Source organism: Haliotis rubra, unplaced genomic scaffold, assembly GCF_003918875.1.
Source record: "Haliotis rubra isolate DU_JTF1 unplaced genomic scaffold, ASM391887v1 Scf6, whole genome shotgun sequence".
NCBI lineage: Eukaryota > Metazoa > Mollusca > Gastropoda > Lepetellida > Haliotidae > Haliotis > Haliotis rubra.
In genome coordinates, this window is record NW_025767301.1 from 5,191,748 (window position 1) to 5,207,979 (window position 16,232).

Below are 16,232 nucleotides of genomic sequence, written 5' to 3' on the forward strand. Positions count from 1 at the left end.
CAATTCTGTTGGTGAAAACAAATCACAGTGCTATCAATGGTAAACTGTTCCCTTCCATCTTTACCACCTTCATTTTTACCCAGTGTTTATTTCTTCAGGTACATTGGCTGATCCTTGAATTAGATAAGGGTGTCAGTACTCACCTCCAGCAAGTCAATCATTCTGGTCATCTGGGAGTAGATGAGGACTCTGTGTCCATCTCTCTTCAGCCGCTGTAGCAGAGTATCAAGCACTGTCACTTTGCCTGCATCGGATACAAGGCTCTCTTTGTCTGGAAGAAAAACAAGAAAATAACATTATATATAGACAGTTGTTAGGTACCTTCTTTTGAAAACACACACACACACACATATAGAAAAGAAGTTCAAGAACACTTGATTCTCTCATATGAATAATCTTTCATGACCATAAAAGAATCAAGTGTTGTTTATATCTGTTGAAGAGTGTCTGCATGTGTGTCTACAAGCTTGTATGGGAAAACAAGTGATTTCTTCAGGTGCATAAGCATTAAACATATCAAAAAGAGTCCCGATATTTGTGATGGTCAAAACTCTTTTATAATTTTCTTCTTGTCATGTCAAGCGGAAATTTAAAATATCATTAAATTTTATAGGTATTATTAGTATTTCAATGGACCAAATTATATTTTATTACATAGAAACTTCAAAAGTTTCCCATTTCTTTCCTAAATGTATCTTTTACATATTTAGATTACAAGATGTGGCACTTGTGGTTTTCCCCAGATGGAAAGACTTTTTGTGTTCAAAACAGACATTTTACTGTTAATCTCTGCCCATTTCAGAAACCTATGATTTTCCTGCAATTAATATGCTTTCTGTCACCATAAAGTGGATTTTATTGAAAGAAAACTGTCGAAGCTATGCCATACAAATTTGCAACAGATTTCAGTTATCACCCATTTGAATTAAACAAGCATTAATCTCTAATGAGAATCATAATTGCAAATTTCTTAATTTTGTTTTGCCTGGCTCCATGTGGAGGCTCACAGCAGCCCTACACATGTCCCTGTTTATCAGCTCGTGTCAGAGCAGCTAAGCAGACAGACTCAATTGCAGCAATTACAAAATCAGTGCCAGCTCTGCCAAAAACAAGGTGGATTCGGGAGTGTGTGTTTATCAACATAATTTAGTCATATCAACTACATACGTGCACATATGAAGACACTTTGTCCTCATACAGACTACTTAACTTAATCATGAAAAGGTACCTCACAAAAGAGTTTGTGGTGACAACAAACTTTAGTGAGTGAGTGAGTGAGTTTAGTTTTACGCTGCACTCAGCAAAATTCCAGCTATATGGTGGCGGTCTATATAATCGAGTCTGGACAAGACAATCCAGTGATCAACAGCATAAGCATGGATCTGCGCAAATGGGAACTGATGACATGTGTCAACCTAGCCAGTGAGCCTGACCACCCGATCCCGTTAGTCGCCTCTTATGACAAGCTTGGGTAACTGAAGATCATTATTCTAATCCAGACCTTCACAGGTCCAACAAACTTTAGACTGAAACTGTAGAAGTCATATTTTCAAATTAGTTCTGATTAATGCCAATTAGTTGATAACCTTGATACAAACATTCAACCCCTCATTCTTACTACCACTATAGTATTATTCCTTAATAATAATGAGTGAGTGACAGTATAGTTTTACGCTGCTTTTAGCAATATTCCAACAATATCACAGTAGGGAACACCAAAAATGGGCTTCACACATTGTACCCATGTGGAAAATTGAAATCAGGTCTTCGGTTTGACGTGCAAACGCTATAAGGACAAGGCTACTACCTACTGTCCCCTTTAATAATATGTGTTGCTGGACAAATTATGATGACTAGTTATTACTAGTAGTATTAAGTCAGGATCATGTGATGTTGATCATTTTCTTTTCAAAATATGTTTTTATCCTTAACAGTTTAGTGAAATATTAGAAGAAACGTGCTGCTTTACTCTGTCCACATCCTTGTGAGCTTAAATAAATACAACAACACTGGCTTCTGTGCGTCTACAAATATATCAAAATGTACACTCTTCAAGCAAACAAGAAAACTGCTTACCAATGAAAACACACAAATGCCTAGAGACAAAGAAAGTTAAAAGTAATTTCTTAAGATCTAAATCACAAAAAAAAAATGAAAAAATAAAAATTTCAAGTTTTAAATGACATGCATGAAACTAAACACGAGGGCAAACAAATTACCTAAGTATCTTCTGACTGATTTGTTTGTCCACAGAGGAAAAACTCAAGTGCTGGGCAAAAAGAAAATGGCCACTAAAGTATTGGATAAAACTTTTGATGTGCTAGGATACTACAAAAGAGTTTAGTTTTCTATGGAAACATGTCACATTAATTACATTGTTTAGGTCATTTGTAATCTTAAATATTCCATAAACAAATGCTACGCTTCTGAAATGCGCTTAGAAAACGTTTCCAGAACAAATTACCTCCAACTAACTACTTCAACTTGTCAAAACAAATAGACAGATTTTTTAAAGAGCATGCAGGTTGCCACGTATAAACACTGAAGATCGTGTTGCATTTAGTTGGATGATCGAAGGATTACAGATAGGTTTGACCACAGCCACTTGTAAACTGTTGGGCAGATGGCGTGGTTGAACATCAATCTTTATTAATACTAAAATTTAGGAGTGAAAAGAAAACAACATACTTCAAACATATTAGACATAAACATTGGATCAGACCAAGCCGAAGTATGTTATCATAGCTAATCTTTTCTGTAAACTATCAGCTGAAAGGAGTAATAAACACACGATGGCCTGACTCACTGTCTGGAGACAACCACTTTAATATGTTTAATGGTCGGCCAAAAACAATGCATCAAGGATAAAGCACACTCAGACAGATTAATATGCATACTCTGTGAAATCTCCCATTTAAAAAAAATGTATTTCATGAATTCATCCAAAACAAGGGAATGGAGTTTGACTGTTTGTGTTAAAAGCTACTCATTTGCTGAAATTATGAAGAAATGTTTTTCAGCTACCAGAAAAGCTTGTGTAGAATATTTCAGATTAAAAAGGTAAAACGAAAATGCAATGTGAATTATGTAAATATTTCTGTTAATAAAGGTACCTTGTTAACATGAATCCCAAAACAAAGCTGGTTTTTGCAGACCTATACATAATAAAAAAACAATCTGAAGCCTACAATATTCCTCAGCTTCCTTTCAGAGCCGATAAAGACCACCTGCTGGCCAATCTCCATGACATATTTCTGAAGGTCAAAATGAAAGCAAAGAGATCAAACACTTACGGGTGTTCCAAAGATCTGAAACTCCAATCTTTACCCTTTGCAGATTTTTTATCACCCAAAATTGGCTTCGACAGAAGAAATGGCTTTCGTGACATGAAGCAGTAGCTCCAAGGATATATTGTTCAAATGAAATTGCATGACAATACTTTGCAGACCAATTTCTTTTATATCATTGGTAACCATGAACAAATCACATTATAAATATCTCTACCACTGAATATGGTGAGCAACCATTTTTACATTCAATATATTTGTTATTACTGTTTACAATCTGGAAAAGTTTGAAGAATTTTCGACCATAAATAAAATCTCATTGTCTTTTTGTTTAGCAATATCAACCCTGGTCAATAACTGTTTAACACTCCTCAATTTCATTTAATCACAGAAATAGGAACTGCCACTCGCAGCGATGTTCCAGCAGGGCAGACAAGTGGGATCAAATCCATGGTCATCACTGACCGACGGAGGCCAAAAACACACACACACACCAACAAACAAAAAAAAAAAAAAAAAAAAAAAATTAAAATGTTACCTTATACAAAACACACACACAGACAGCAGAAAGTAAAATCCAAATAGAACATGGGACAATGCTTAAATTGTTACAACACTCCCTACGGAGGAAGGTGGACAACCAGATCATTTTAGAAGATGAGCTGAAGGAAGAAACACAAACTGTGGGTCAAATTTATGAGTATAAACAAATGGCAATGGTCTTCTGTTTATACTATATGTTGTATAATCATGTTAATAAGGACCAGTAATCAACAGAAACAGGAAATGCATGCATTATCAATACCATCATGTTCTAATCTAGGAACACCTCACAGGGTTTACCCTTAAGATATTTGACAGCTCCTGGCGACAAAACAGTCAATATTGGTACAGGGATAACCAGTGACAAGATCTCAGAGTCCATCTGTCTGTCAGCTGGCCCATATCCCCTGCAGTGTTCCACAGGAGAGACCCTAGTCTGCCTCCCAGTCCAAGAACCATACTATTTTCCCTTCTGACTAGCATTCACTGTAATGCTAAAGCTCTAAATGAAGCAAGTCTATTTGCTTCATAAATTCACCTGGCTCCTTTTCAGATAAAACATAGTTGATAGTTTCTATCAAAGTTGGTTATTTTCAGAGACTAAGTACATTTGTATTAGCCTAGAATAACTTAAGTGTGGGTACCTAGCCATTGGGCAATGAATGCAAAATGGGATAGGGATAAAGCTGTGATTGATTCAAATTTTTTAGCATGGACTCAAACTTATCCTGATATGCTTAGATGTTATGATTAATACTGAAATCAAATATTCTTAATGTGTATGGACAAATAAAAAAAACCAATTTAATACTAAATATGAACTGGATGTTCAATTACTATTAAAAACGTATTTGCTAACTTCCCATTGCCCATCTTAACCATGGTACTGCAATTAAATTTAAATGCTTATCTGATGGTGAATTAATAATGAATAGTGAGTAGTAAATTAATTAATGATATTAACAACTTGGAAAGTTTTAAGTTCATTTGGGACATTTTAGCGCAGATTTTAACAAGCATCAATTATGATGATTTTTACATATGCATGGAAATGGTGGAAGCAAAATAAGTGTTAAATATCCAGGCCTCCATGAGGAAACATATTCAGACAGGTTTTATACTTGAAGCCAAACCTGGTAACCCCATCCTCATGGTCACCATAACATTACACAGCTGACAGATACTCGCATATATTTGTTCCCATGAAAAAGCTACATTATTACTGATTAATGCTTATGGCAATTATCAAAGCACATCAAGGACAGGGGCACCCAAAATAAGACTCGAACCAGTGATTTCAGCATGACACATTAACCATTTGCCTACCTCACCTCAATACATTAATCACACCCAATAACATTCAATCCTTAAGCTGAAAGTCTCAATTAAGCTGTTATATTATATCTGAAACTCAAACTCACAACTTGTTTTCATAGACGATTCTGTCAAAATCGATTTGGTCAAGTTAGGCCCTATTTGTATAATGACTGATCCAAATTGATCCCATTTCTGTGTTGTTTTACCTCGATATTTAATCATGTCATGTAAAATCTGTTTGTATTCTCAAAACAGTGTCGGCCCATAAGTTTTCACATGCAATACAGCAATTAATACTCCCTCGTTGTAACCCGTGTTAGGTGGTATAAACCTACACATGTTATTTGTCATCATTCACTTGATGGTCAGTTAATGAATTTACAACAGGTATAATTAGTGGTAACACACTTAGATTACCCGACAAAGGTTCCCATTTGGCATTTCTTGCGTCTGGAGTAAATATTCAACATTATAAACATCGATCAAAGGATTAACCGATAACACGCTGATTGATTAATTACTTTTATCTTACACAGCGGAATTGTCAAAAGGTAGTTTTTATGTATGTAGATTTACTAATCTATACTCGAATACACTCTGTCGTGGTCTGTGTCTGCGTAAAACAACGCCCTTCTTTCAAAGGATTAACCGCAATACATTGATTGATTGCCCATTATTGGCTAACTAAATTACTGTTTTAAAGAAAGGCGGACATTATGCAATTAGTTGCCAGGTGTGCTATCTTGGGTGACCAATGAGACTATACACCAATACCTGAAAAGATTTATCACTTTTTCGTGATATTAAACTGTTAAAAGACACATCATTTGGAACAGTTTTGTGGATATTGATGGATACATTCCTCGAACAAGGTAATGGCCTGATATTGTTCCTATAACTTTAATCTGTTTTAATTTTAATATTTGCATTTTGTTTTATTCATTTGTCGTAGCATTCAACAGAATCATTGTTTTCGCCGTGAAGTGTAATGAGACAGACAACATGCACTAGGGTGTGTGTGCTAATTATGATTCACATTGGCAAACTATAAAATGTCTAGATATTACAGTTCTGTTATAAATTCACTATAAGTATCAGCAGATCGTCTGCTTTTATTTAGTTTCAAAATTCATACAAGTGTGATAATAAACTAATTAGGATTATAAGACCAAATATAAAAGACGCACATTGACTAGTATCTACATACTGGTGAGTGGACATTAACCATGGAATGTAGCAAGAATTTATCGCAAGTAGTATTGTGACTTCGACCCCCACCTCGCCTCCGTGGAAGAAATCGCTATGTTATAAGTTGTGTCATGCAAAATCCGTTTGTTATGATTCCAATACATATTTAACAACGAGTAGAAAGTAGTCTTGATTTTCTAACTTGATGAAAACAAACTATAATCTCATTAATTCTAACAGATTTTTTTTATTTTTAAAATGATGGCTCTGTCGGGAACATCCGCCAGTCTGAGGATAAATGGTATTTAGGTTTGTTTTCACCGAAGTTACAAAATCAAAACTACTTTCTACTGGTAGTAAAATATGTATTTTATTGATGGCCAATAGGATTTTGCATGACATAGCTTGTATATCATAACAATTTCTCGTGGCAGCCGGCAGGTGGGTGTCAATATAATACTACTTACAATATTATTGTTACTCGACCACAACCTCACTTCCGAGGAAGAAATCGTTATGTTACAAGTTGTGTCATAGAAAATCTTTATGGTCATCAATCATATGCATATTTTACTACAACTAGTAAGTAGTTTTGATTCTTTAACTTCCGCGGAAGCGATCTGAACACAAGTAAGATATCGCTTCAGGCTTCCACAACGCTAGCCAAGACTCACAAACATAACCCATTTAGCACTTAACTGCGGGTCCTGTGGAAATCTGTGCATGGGGACACAATCGCCCGATTCTCTAGAGCAATTGATCGACAAAGCAACGATTCGGCATGTCGTCAGCCGTTGATGTCGAAATCATCAAAATGATGAGCGTGCTACACATTTCTATACAACTAACTGAAAATCGTTCCTCATATGATCGCGTCACTGCAGTGCTCTGGCGACAGAGTTACGTAACCTGTCTGTGGTTTCGCATGGCGCTTGAGAGGAAGCAGGCTTAATTTTTGGCCACTTTTAATCGCTTCGGTATTAATTAACCACAAGTTTTAAAGAATAAATTTGGTGTTCCGCGATAAGACTAACCACAAATCTTTCATATGTAATGGTTAAAAGAGTAACAAAAACAAAGTTTAGTGGTTCTTAAAGTGTGGGGACCTAGCCACTGGGCAATGAATGCAAAATGGGATAGGGATAAAGCTGTGATTGATTCAAATTTTTTAGCATGGACTCAAACTTATCCTGATATGCTTAGATGTTATGATTAATACTGAAATCAAATATTCTTAATGTGTATGGACAAATAAAAAAACCCAATTTAATACTAAATATGAACTGGATGTTCAATTACTATTAAAAACGTATTTGCTAACTTCCCATTGCCCATCTTAACCATGGTACTGCAATTAAATTTAAATGCTTATCTGATGGTGAATTAATAATGAATAGTGAGTAGTAAATTAATTAATGATATTAACAACTTGGAAAGTTTTAAGTTCATTTGGGACATTTTAGCGCAGATTTTAACAAGCATCAATTATGATGATTTTTACATATGCATGGAAATGGTGGAAGCAAAATAAGTGTTAAATATCCAGGCCTCCATGAGGAAACATATTCAGACAGGTTTTATACTTGAAGCCAAACCTGGTAACCCCATCCTCATGGTCACCATAACATTACACAGCTGACAGATACTCGCATATATTTGTTCCCATGAAAAAGCTACATTATTACTGATTAATGCTTATGGCAATTATCAAAGCACATCAAGGACAGGGGCACCCAAAATAAGACTCGAACCAGTGATTTCAGCATGACACATTAACCATTTGCCTACCTCACCTCAATACATTAATCACACCCAATAACATTCAATCCTTAAGCTGAAAGTCTCAATTAAGCTGTTATATTATATCTGAAACTTAAACTCAACAAGAAATATAACGGTTAATAATTAATCACAGAACTTCAAAGGCTGTGATTTCTCTAAGTGGCTCCCAAAATATTACAAATGGCTCTTGAAAATCTTAACGAAGGGCCATTTGGGCTGCCAGATTAAAAAAGAAAATGAAAAAAAAAAGAAGTAAATTTATGCTGCTACCCTAACAACATTCAATTGGCCAAACTGATAACCTTATTTTTTTATGTAACACTGAACTAATTAGGATAGCATTTCCCAACATGAAGCTGATTACGACTGGAATCTAAATAAGCTGCACTTGACTGTACAGTTTGTTTTGACAACACTATCAGTCTGCAGGCTTGACATCCGAGGGGAAGCTCATCTCCAGACAGCCTATCAGATAACAACTTACCCCCCTCAAGCACTTACATAGGCAATACTGTGAGTTAATCGACAATCTAACAACAACAGGTACAGCTATCTCGCCCACACATAAGGCAATACCCATATGACACGCCAGATTATCATTATCCCCCACTGATGTATAGAGCAAATGGCAGGAACACAATCGCTGTCTGTATTATGCCAGCAAACTATTACACCCATGTTGGTTGTAACACTTATTTCTTAATTATAAAGTTATGTTTCAAGTTTTGAGAATGTAAACATATTATTTTGATATTATCAAGTGAACAGAATTACAGTATCAGCAAAATGATTTTTTTTCGTGTGTGTGCAAGCAAACTTATTGAATGAGCCTCTGTGATAAAACTGAAAGACATTTCTGATGAATGTACATGTAATTCATTCATATAATACTGTGAATGAGGTGTATCCCATCTGTAAAAATAACGCATATGCATCATCAGTTCACTTGAACACACTTGCAAATTATGTTATGCATTTTTCAATGACATGTTATGGAGAACACTTAAATAATCTCAACAGCAAAGACTGGATTGAAATCGGATAGTGAAATGAATGTTGATCAGTCAAAGGGAGGTAACTCTTTCAAGCTGTTCCCTCTTCAGTAAAGAGGCTTGAAAATACAAATCAGCAATATCAAAAGCAAATGTAATTAAGGGACTGTTCATAATTTATGGCTAGGGGGATGATGATGATTTGTATGGAGAAGCATGTACAATGTGAATCACCCCCCCTGAAAAGGTATGTACAAAAAAAGTACAAGAAAAAGTGTCCAGGGACCCTGCCCCATGTCATGTACAAAATTGAACAAAATTCACTTAACAAGTTGATAAACATCTATGCAACCATGCACACCCCTATGAAAACTTTTTTAAGCATATTCTGTTTTTTTATAGAATCCCCTATAACACTATATCATCACCATTAAAATTGGAAAAAGCCATACAAAATCAAAATATGAATGGTAGAGTCCCTATAAAGCATTCCATAAAGCTAATACACCCCCTGTTGGATGGAACTAACACTGGCTGTAGAGTCCCTACAAAGGACATGTAGAAGTTCATTCAATTCTGTTGAGCAGTTTTGTGGAGAAGTGGATAGACCTCATCCCCTGTTACACTAAAAGGTTTAGCAAAAAAAATAAAAAAAACCAAAAATATGAGATGCAACCATTAGAAAATGTAAAACTCACGGTTATGGTGGAGAAGTGGAAGAATACATATCTACATGCCCCTGCCATATTTATGGCGGGGCCCATCAATGACATCCAGTACTTTCCTAACACAAAATGAAAGCCCTGTAAGTAAACAAAGAGACAGCCAGCCATCCCTTTGCTCTAACACCACAGATTTGGTTGAACTGGTGGCTAATCAATGGCTCCAATAAACTGAATTATTTTCCCCACAAACATATATCTTCATTCATCTGAAATGGCCTATCAACAAAACCGTACTGAATTACATAAGGCATCAGGAATTACTTTCCTTAAAGACCGTTTACATAGGAGTCACTGAAATGTGGTACATGTAGTTAATTGTTGAAACCTCCAACAATGTCAGAATACAGGTACAGGCTGATGGAGTCTCAAACATGTTCAACAGCTGAGTGAGTATGGATCAAAACTGTTTCAAGCCATATTTGATCAATATCATGGTGTTGAACAGAATGTAACCCTTGAGTATGGAAAATGCAATAGCCACTAGCCTACCTTAGTAACTGTGTACAATGAACCAAATTTGTCGGAAAATATTCATGGTAAGGATGAACAAAATTTTGTATTTGAATCCTGCATTTTCTTATGGAAGATTACAAGTTTTGAGATGTCAGGTGTTCAGTGGTGGTGTCATATTAAATATACACATCTGAGCATGGTGAAGGGTACTAAAATTTAAAAAAGAAAAGAAAAGAAAAAAGTTACAAAAAAAAAAAACTAAAAGAAAAGTTACAACTGACAGTCTGACGATAACCATACTACCATTACCGTATATCGCCATCTTAAAAGGAACCCAGATAAAGGGAAAAATTATCTAAGTTTTAATTTACAGGGTGTGGTTTTGTATAAATATGAGCATGTTTATTCAACAGTCTCCGATACATGCCTTTTCCAAAACTTGCTGAGAGAAGATTTCAGGTTCACCGATTAGATATCACATGTTAGGTCACAAGGGCAAATAATTTGGGTATGTCTCAAATTATGAAAATGTAATTCATTATTGGTTACAGTTAGTGTATGAAATAAGCCAGAAACCCAGCCAGACATCAGGGCTGGTAACTTAAAAATGTTACCAGCCAAAAATGGATTTAACCAGACCAGACAATCTAAAGAAAAAACCTCAATTTTTAGTTACAATGAATAATTTAATGAACCTGAGACATGTATTTACTACTTGTTTGCAGAACTCTGTGCATCGATAGGTATCGCTGTTTTAGTGAAAATACATGTCAATGGAGTGCTCTGAGCTTGCGATACAATAGTTCAATGTTCAGTTATTGTCCAGTCTAAATCTAACGCTCAATTTGAAAACTAGATTTTAAGATATGGTATATTTACTCAGATGTATGTTATCTAAATTTTTTACCAGAGCATCGGGCTGGCCAGCTGTCAATTTAGATCATCCGTTAGTAATCTAGCCCAACTCGGGCGGTCGGACGGGCCTTATTTCATACACTGTTACAGTTTGGGCTAATATCATTAGATATGTATATGCAGTGCTGATCTAATTAACTGTTATGCCAGACTGACCTGGAAAAATTTGAGATGATCCTGTTTATGCTTACTTCCGGCTCTGCAATGGTGGAGACTGTTTATCTTTCACAATATACTGACTTCACAATATACTATTCGAACCGGGCTTACCCACAGCCCCCCTTTCACAATATACTAACGCTTAGTCTCTGAATATATATAATTTTGATAGTAACAAAGCAACCCATTTAAATTGAAAATGATCTCCAGGGAGAGCAGAGAACCTGGGGAAATCTAGACTTGCTTCATTCAGGGATTTAGCATTGCAGGGAGGGGTAGGGCTAGACAGTAGGGAAAATAATGTGATTCAGGGACTGAGAGAGACTACTTTCACCATGTCAGTTGGCTGGGCAGTCGTAATCAAAGCGAAGCTCATTTAAACTTTACTTGCAGAAAATGTACTGCACAAACATTGAATCTGCGTACAATAGAAATTTATATACCCAAATGGTTTTTGTAACAGTTATCTTGGACCAAACGCAGAGTTATACCATGAAACAACACCTGTGGCTATACTCAAGCCACCTTTCGGTACCTGAAGCCAGAAAGAAATGAATCAACACACCTGCAGTATTGCTTGTGACAATGTTCAGGCTTTTTTGTTGCATTTTTTCAGCTGTGTCTAGCATTCTCAGGAAACCAGTGCTTGAATTTTGCAGTAACTGACCATTTCATTTAATATAGCCACCTTTTGACTGTTAATCTTACTGTTGTGGTTCTTCTTGCCTCTTCCTGTGACAGATCCTGTGAACTTCGTTTTGATGCTATCTATTGATTGGCTACTGATTGTCTATGTGCATTAATAAAACAATCACCTGAGGCCACTGTGTGTAGTCCTTTGCTTGGAATGTTTATCAATCTCAGAATGTCTGTCTGCTTTCATTTATACAACTGTTTTTGATGAAACTATTGTAGACATATTCTTTTAATTGGCAAATTTAATCATAAGGATTGACAATGTATTTTTGGGGGTTCATTGAGGCATGACATGAAAAGCCAGTAGGCAGACTTTTGTCAGAAACCGCTACATGGATTCATACACTTGCACATAATTTTTTCTTACTGGTAAACAAAAATGCACCCAAACTATGGACATGTTTCAACCCTCTTGCAATGTAAAGATCTTTTGTATTTTCTTTCAGTCAGTAAGATCATGTTTGTGAGAGTCACCATACTGTACATGTTGTATGCAGCATAACATACAACTGTGAACATGTACATTATTGCAATACAAGTTAACAATATCACCAATGATCTTACTGTTCTTAAACTGCAAAAACAAAAGGTAAAACGTTCCTGAAATCATCTGATTTGTTTTGGCAAAGTGTTAATTTGTGTGACGTCAAATATATGAATTCTGTGTTGTGAAATGATTTCTTGATGAATAAATTATTAAAGCTGTGTGGTTGGTGGTATTAGAGGTGATCCACCATTTGCTACCCAAGAGCTGTACCGCAACTACTACACATACAATACAAAAATAGCTGCCGTCAGGCCAGAATGAGGCACAATCAGTTATCATAATAAGTTGGTACATATAAACAACAGGGGTCAATGAGGGCCGTTGCCCTGAAATATGCACAGACAGTAAAGAACAGAGTTGTCAGTCGCGCAAGATGTGCAATGACTGTAAACAAAAATGGATAAAAAGCATTTCAGTATGGATAGTCAGCAGTGTCTTTACCATTTCCTGTAACACAAATCCTGTTAAATGGCATGACAAAATTTCTTAAGACCTCTGTTCATAAAGCAGAGTATGGGTACCGTCGGTGGGATAAGTCATGTGACTATTAACCTTCAGCACTGTTACAAACGTGGATACCAGGCACCTATTGGGTTATCCTGGTGAGTAATAATAATCAGCACTTTTGAACTTCAAACTGATTCGCGTGGATACCAGATCAATTACTATTATTATCATTATTAATACAATGTTCCTACCTGGGATGAACACAGCTGATTATCATTATTATGGCAATGTTCCTACCTGGGATGTACAGCTGCAAGCGTGGTTGTACAGCTGCAAGCCCACCATGCGGACGTGGAAAGAATGTCATGGCAGGCCATCGTACATCCATGTATCTTTCTGGTGTGCCGTACAACAGAGCTCTCTTAGCATCCAGAGTCCCACACAGGTCCTGCTTCAGCTTCTGCCATGATGCACTGCGGTCCACAGTGTACCACTCAATAGATCCGCAGCGCACCTGAAAACAAGCACATGCACTTCACTAAATGTCACCAATTTCTGGTATTGATGACTTTATTTCGTTATTTCTCTTGCATTTATTGAAGGATATCAGTCACAAATTGTGTAGTTTACACTTAAGGCTAAATAATTTACTCATTGAAAAACAATAGATTTTAGAAAATTGCTTTAACCTTGATTCCATGCCTGCAAATCACAATCATGGAAGATGGGATAACACACACATTGAAGTTACTGGCTTATATCACATTTAACATTTTCACATAACAAATCAAAATCGAACGATATTTAAATTTGTCCTTTCAATTTTTTACTGTCCAAATGTACATTTGTGGTTTAACACAGTAATGAGCAAAACATCTGTCATTAATGAAACAGTTCCAAACAACACAATACACAAAAATCATCAAAAGACACTGCACAGCATCCAAGGGCTGTCACCGGGATCTGTTAAACAGCACATGTAATGTGAGAAACATAAGCAACATGTAGTTGTGGTCTCTGCCCTACCTTAGGTATACAGTTGTAGAGGAAGGCTGGAAGTCCAGTGGGCTGACATTTAAACACTCTATCCGGCCTCAGTCTATGTGGATGAAGAGGTAGAGAGATTTCATCCAAAACTGGATTCCGTTTCGGTGACTAGAAAAACAAATATGAACCATCAACAATGGTACCTGCATGATGCCAACAATGCAGTAAAGCATCTGAAATTATTATAAACAAGTGTTTGCCACTAATATAGCAATGTCCCCCACCGCTAAAGAATGGAATATTCATAGCATATTTACTACTGTTTATTTTTGGCTCACATACAAGATGCCTGAAATCACAGGTGTCTGCATAATCACCCAATGTAGTGAGTAAGTGAGTTTAGTTTTACGTCGCACTCAGCAATATTGCAGCTATATGGCGGCGGTCTGTAAATAATCGAGTCTGGACCAGACAATCCAGTGATCAACAGCATGAGCATCGATCTGCGCAATTGGGAACTGATGACATGTGTCAACCAAGTTAGTGAGCCTGACCACCCAATCCCGTTAGTCGCCTCTTACAACAAGCATAGTCGCCTTTTGTGACAAGCATGGGTTGCTGAAGACCTATTCTACCCCGGATCTTGGCGGGTCATCCAATGTAGGCTGTAGACATAATTGAAGACACTGGGTGCAATGCTTTATGAGATATCGCGTTTACATAAGTTTGAAAAGTGGTCAAAGTGTTGTGGTGACCTTGAAAATAAGGTCAAGGTCACCAAATCGACTGGTGTCTGGGGAATCCCCCAATGTAGGCTGTCACCAAATTTGAAGACATAGGGTACAACAGTTCATGAGATATCGCGTTAACAAGACTTTGAAAAGTGGTCAAAGTGTCATGGTGACCTTGAAAATAAGGTCAATGTCACCCAAGTCAACTGGTGTTTGCGTAATCCCCCAATGTAGGCTGTCACCAAATTTGAAGACATTGGGTATAACAGTTCATGAGATATCGCGTTAACAAGAGTTTGAAAAGTGGTCAAAGTGTCATGGTGACCTTGAAAATAAGGTCAAGGTCACCTAAATAAACTGGTGTCTGTGAAATCCCCCAATGTAGGCTGTCACCAAATCTGAAGACACTGGGTACAACAGTGCATGAGATATCACGTTAACAACAGTTTGAAAAGTGGTCAGTGTCGTGGTGACCTTGAAGATAAGGTTAAGGTCACCCAAATAAACTGGTGTCTGCATAATCCCTCAATGTAGGCTGTCACCAAATTTGAAGACATTGGGTACGACAGTTCATGAGATCACGTTAACAAGAGTTTGAAAAGTGGTCAGTGTTGTGACCTTGAAAATAAGTTCAAGGTCACCCAAATCAAACTGGTGTCTGGGTTATCCCCCAATGTAGGCTGTCACCAAATTTGAAGACATTGGATACAACAGTGCATGCGATGTCATGTTAACAACAGTTCGAAATAGTTCAAAGTGTCGTGGTGACCTTGAAGATAAGGTTAAGGTCACCAAAATCGACTGGTGTCTGGGTAATCCCCCAATGTAGGCTGTCACCATATTTGAAGACATTGGGTACAACAGTTCATGAGATATCGCGTTAACAAGAAATGGGATGTACGTACGTATTCAGGTGCTGAATACATAGAATACATAGTCCCCTGTTCCGCGTTGCGACGGGGGACAAAAATGTGTGTCACACTGATATTTAATAGTCACTTATGTCTACATATTGATAAGGAAGTTCAAGGATTTTGATAGAAGTGCCCTTCTTCATGGAACTCCTAAATTATTACTTCATAACATTGGGGTTGTGATAAGGACCTTTTGACTTTCATCTTAATATCAAACAGTGTATTACCTTGGTTGGAGAATGAGGCGGACTCAGCTGGTGCCTCTTCTGGGCAGCAGCTAGACGCAGATGTCGCAGACGGATCTGTCGATGACTAGCTGTCTCGCTGATGTAGTGAAGGACATGTGTTTCATGAGATGTGATTCTAGAGGTGGTGGAGGCAAACACAAGCTGGCGGAGGTTGGGACTTGCATCCAAGTTGGTGAATGAGGTAACTTCACACGGCTGAAGGAGCAGGAGCTGGTTCGAGAGTTGCTTGCTGGAATACAAGGCACACATTCCTTACACTGTAGTTCACCAGGTATAAGTGAACTAAAGTCCTATTTTCAAA

General features: G+C 37.0%; 1 protein-coding gene across 1 annotated transcript in view; it reads right to left on the reverse strand.

Annotated features, from left to right (window-relative positions):
• Positions 1-16,232, reverse strand: part of LOC124255381 (chromatin-remodeling ATPase INO80-like) — a 70,474-nt gene that overhangs the window by 23,628 nt on the left and 30,614 nt on the right. Inside the window, exons 26-29 of the mRNA XM_046689276.1 lie at positions 15,911-16,160; positions 14,078-14,206; positions 13,349-13,565; positions 144-271 (exon numbers count right to left, since the gene is read on the reverse strand). Coding sequence (XP_046545232.1) covers positions 144-271; positions 13,349-13,565; positions 14,078-14,206; positions 15,911-16,160 — 724 coding nt within the window. The remainder of the gene's footprint in view (positions 1-143; positions 272-13,348; positions 13,566-14,077; positions 14,207-15,910; positions 16,161-16,232) is intronic.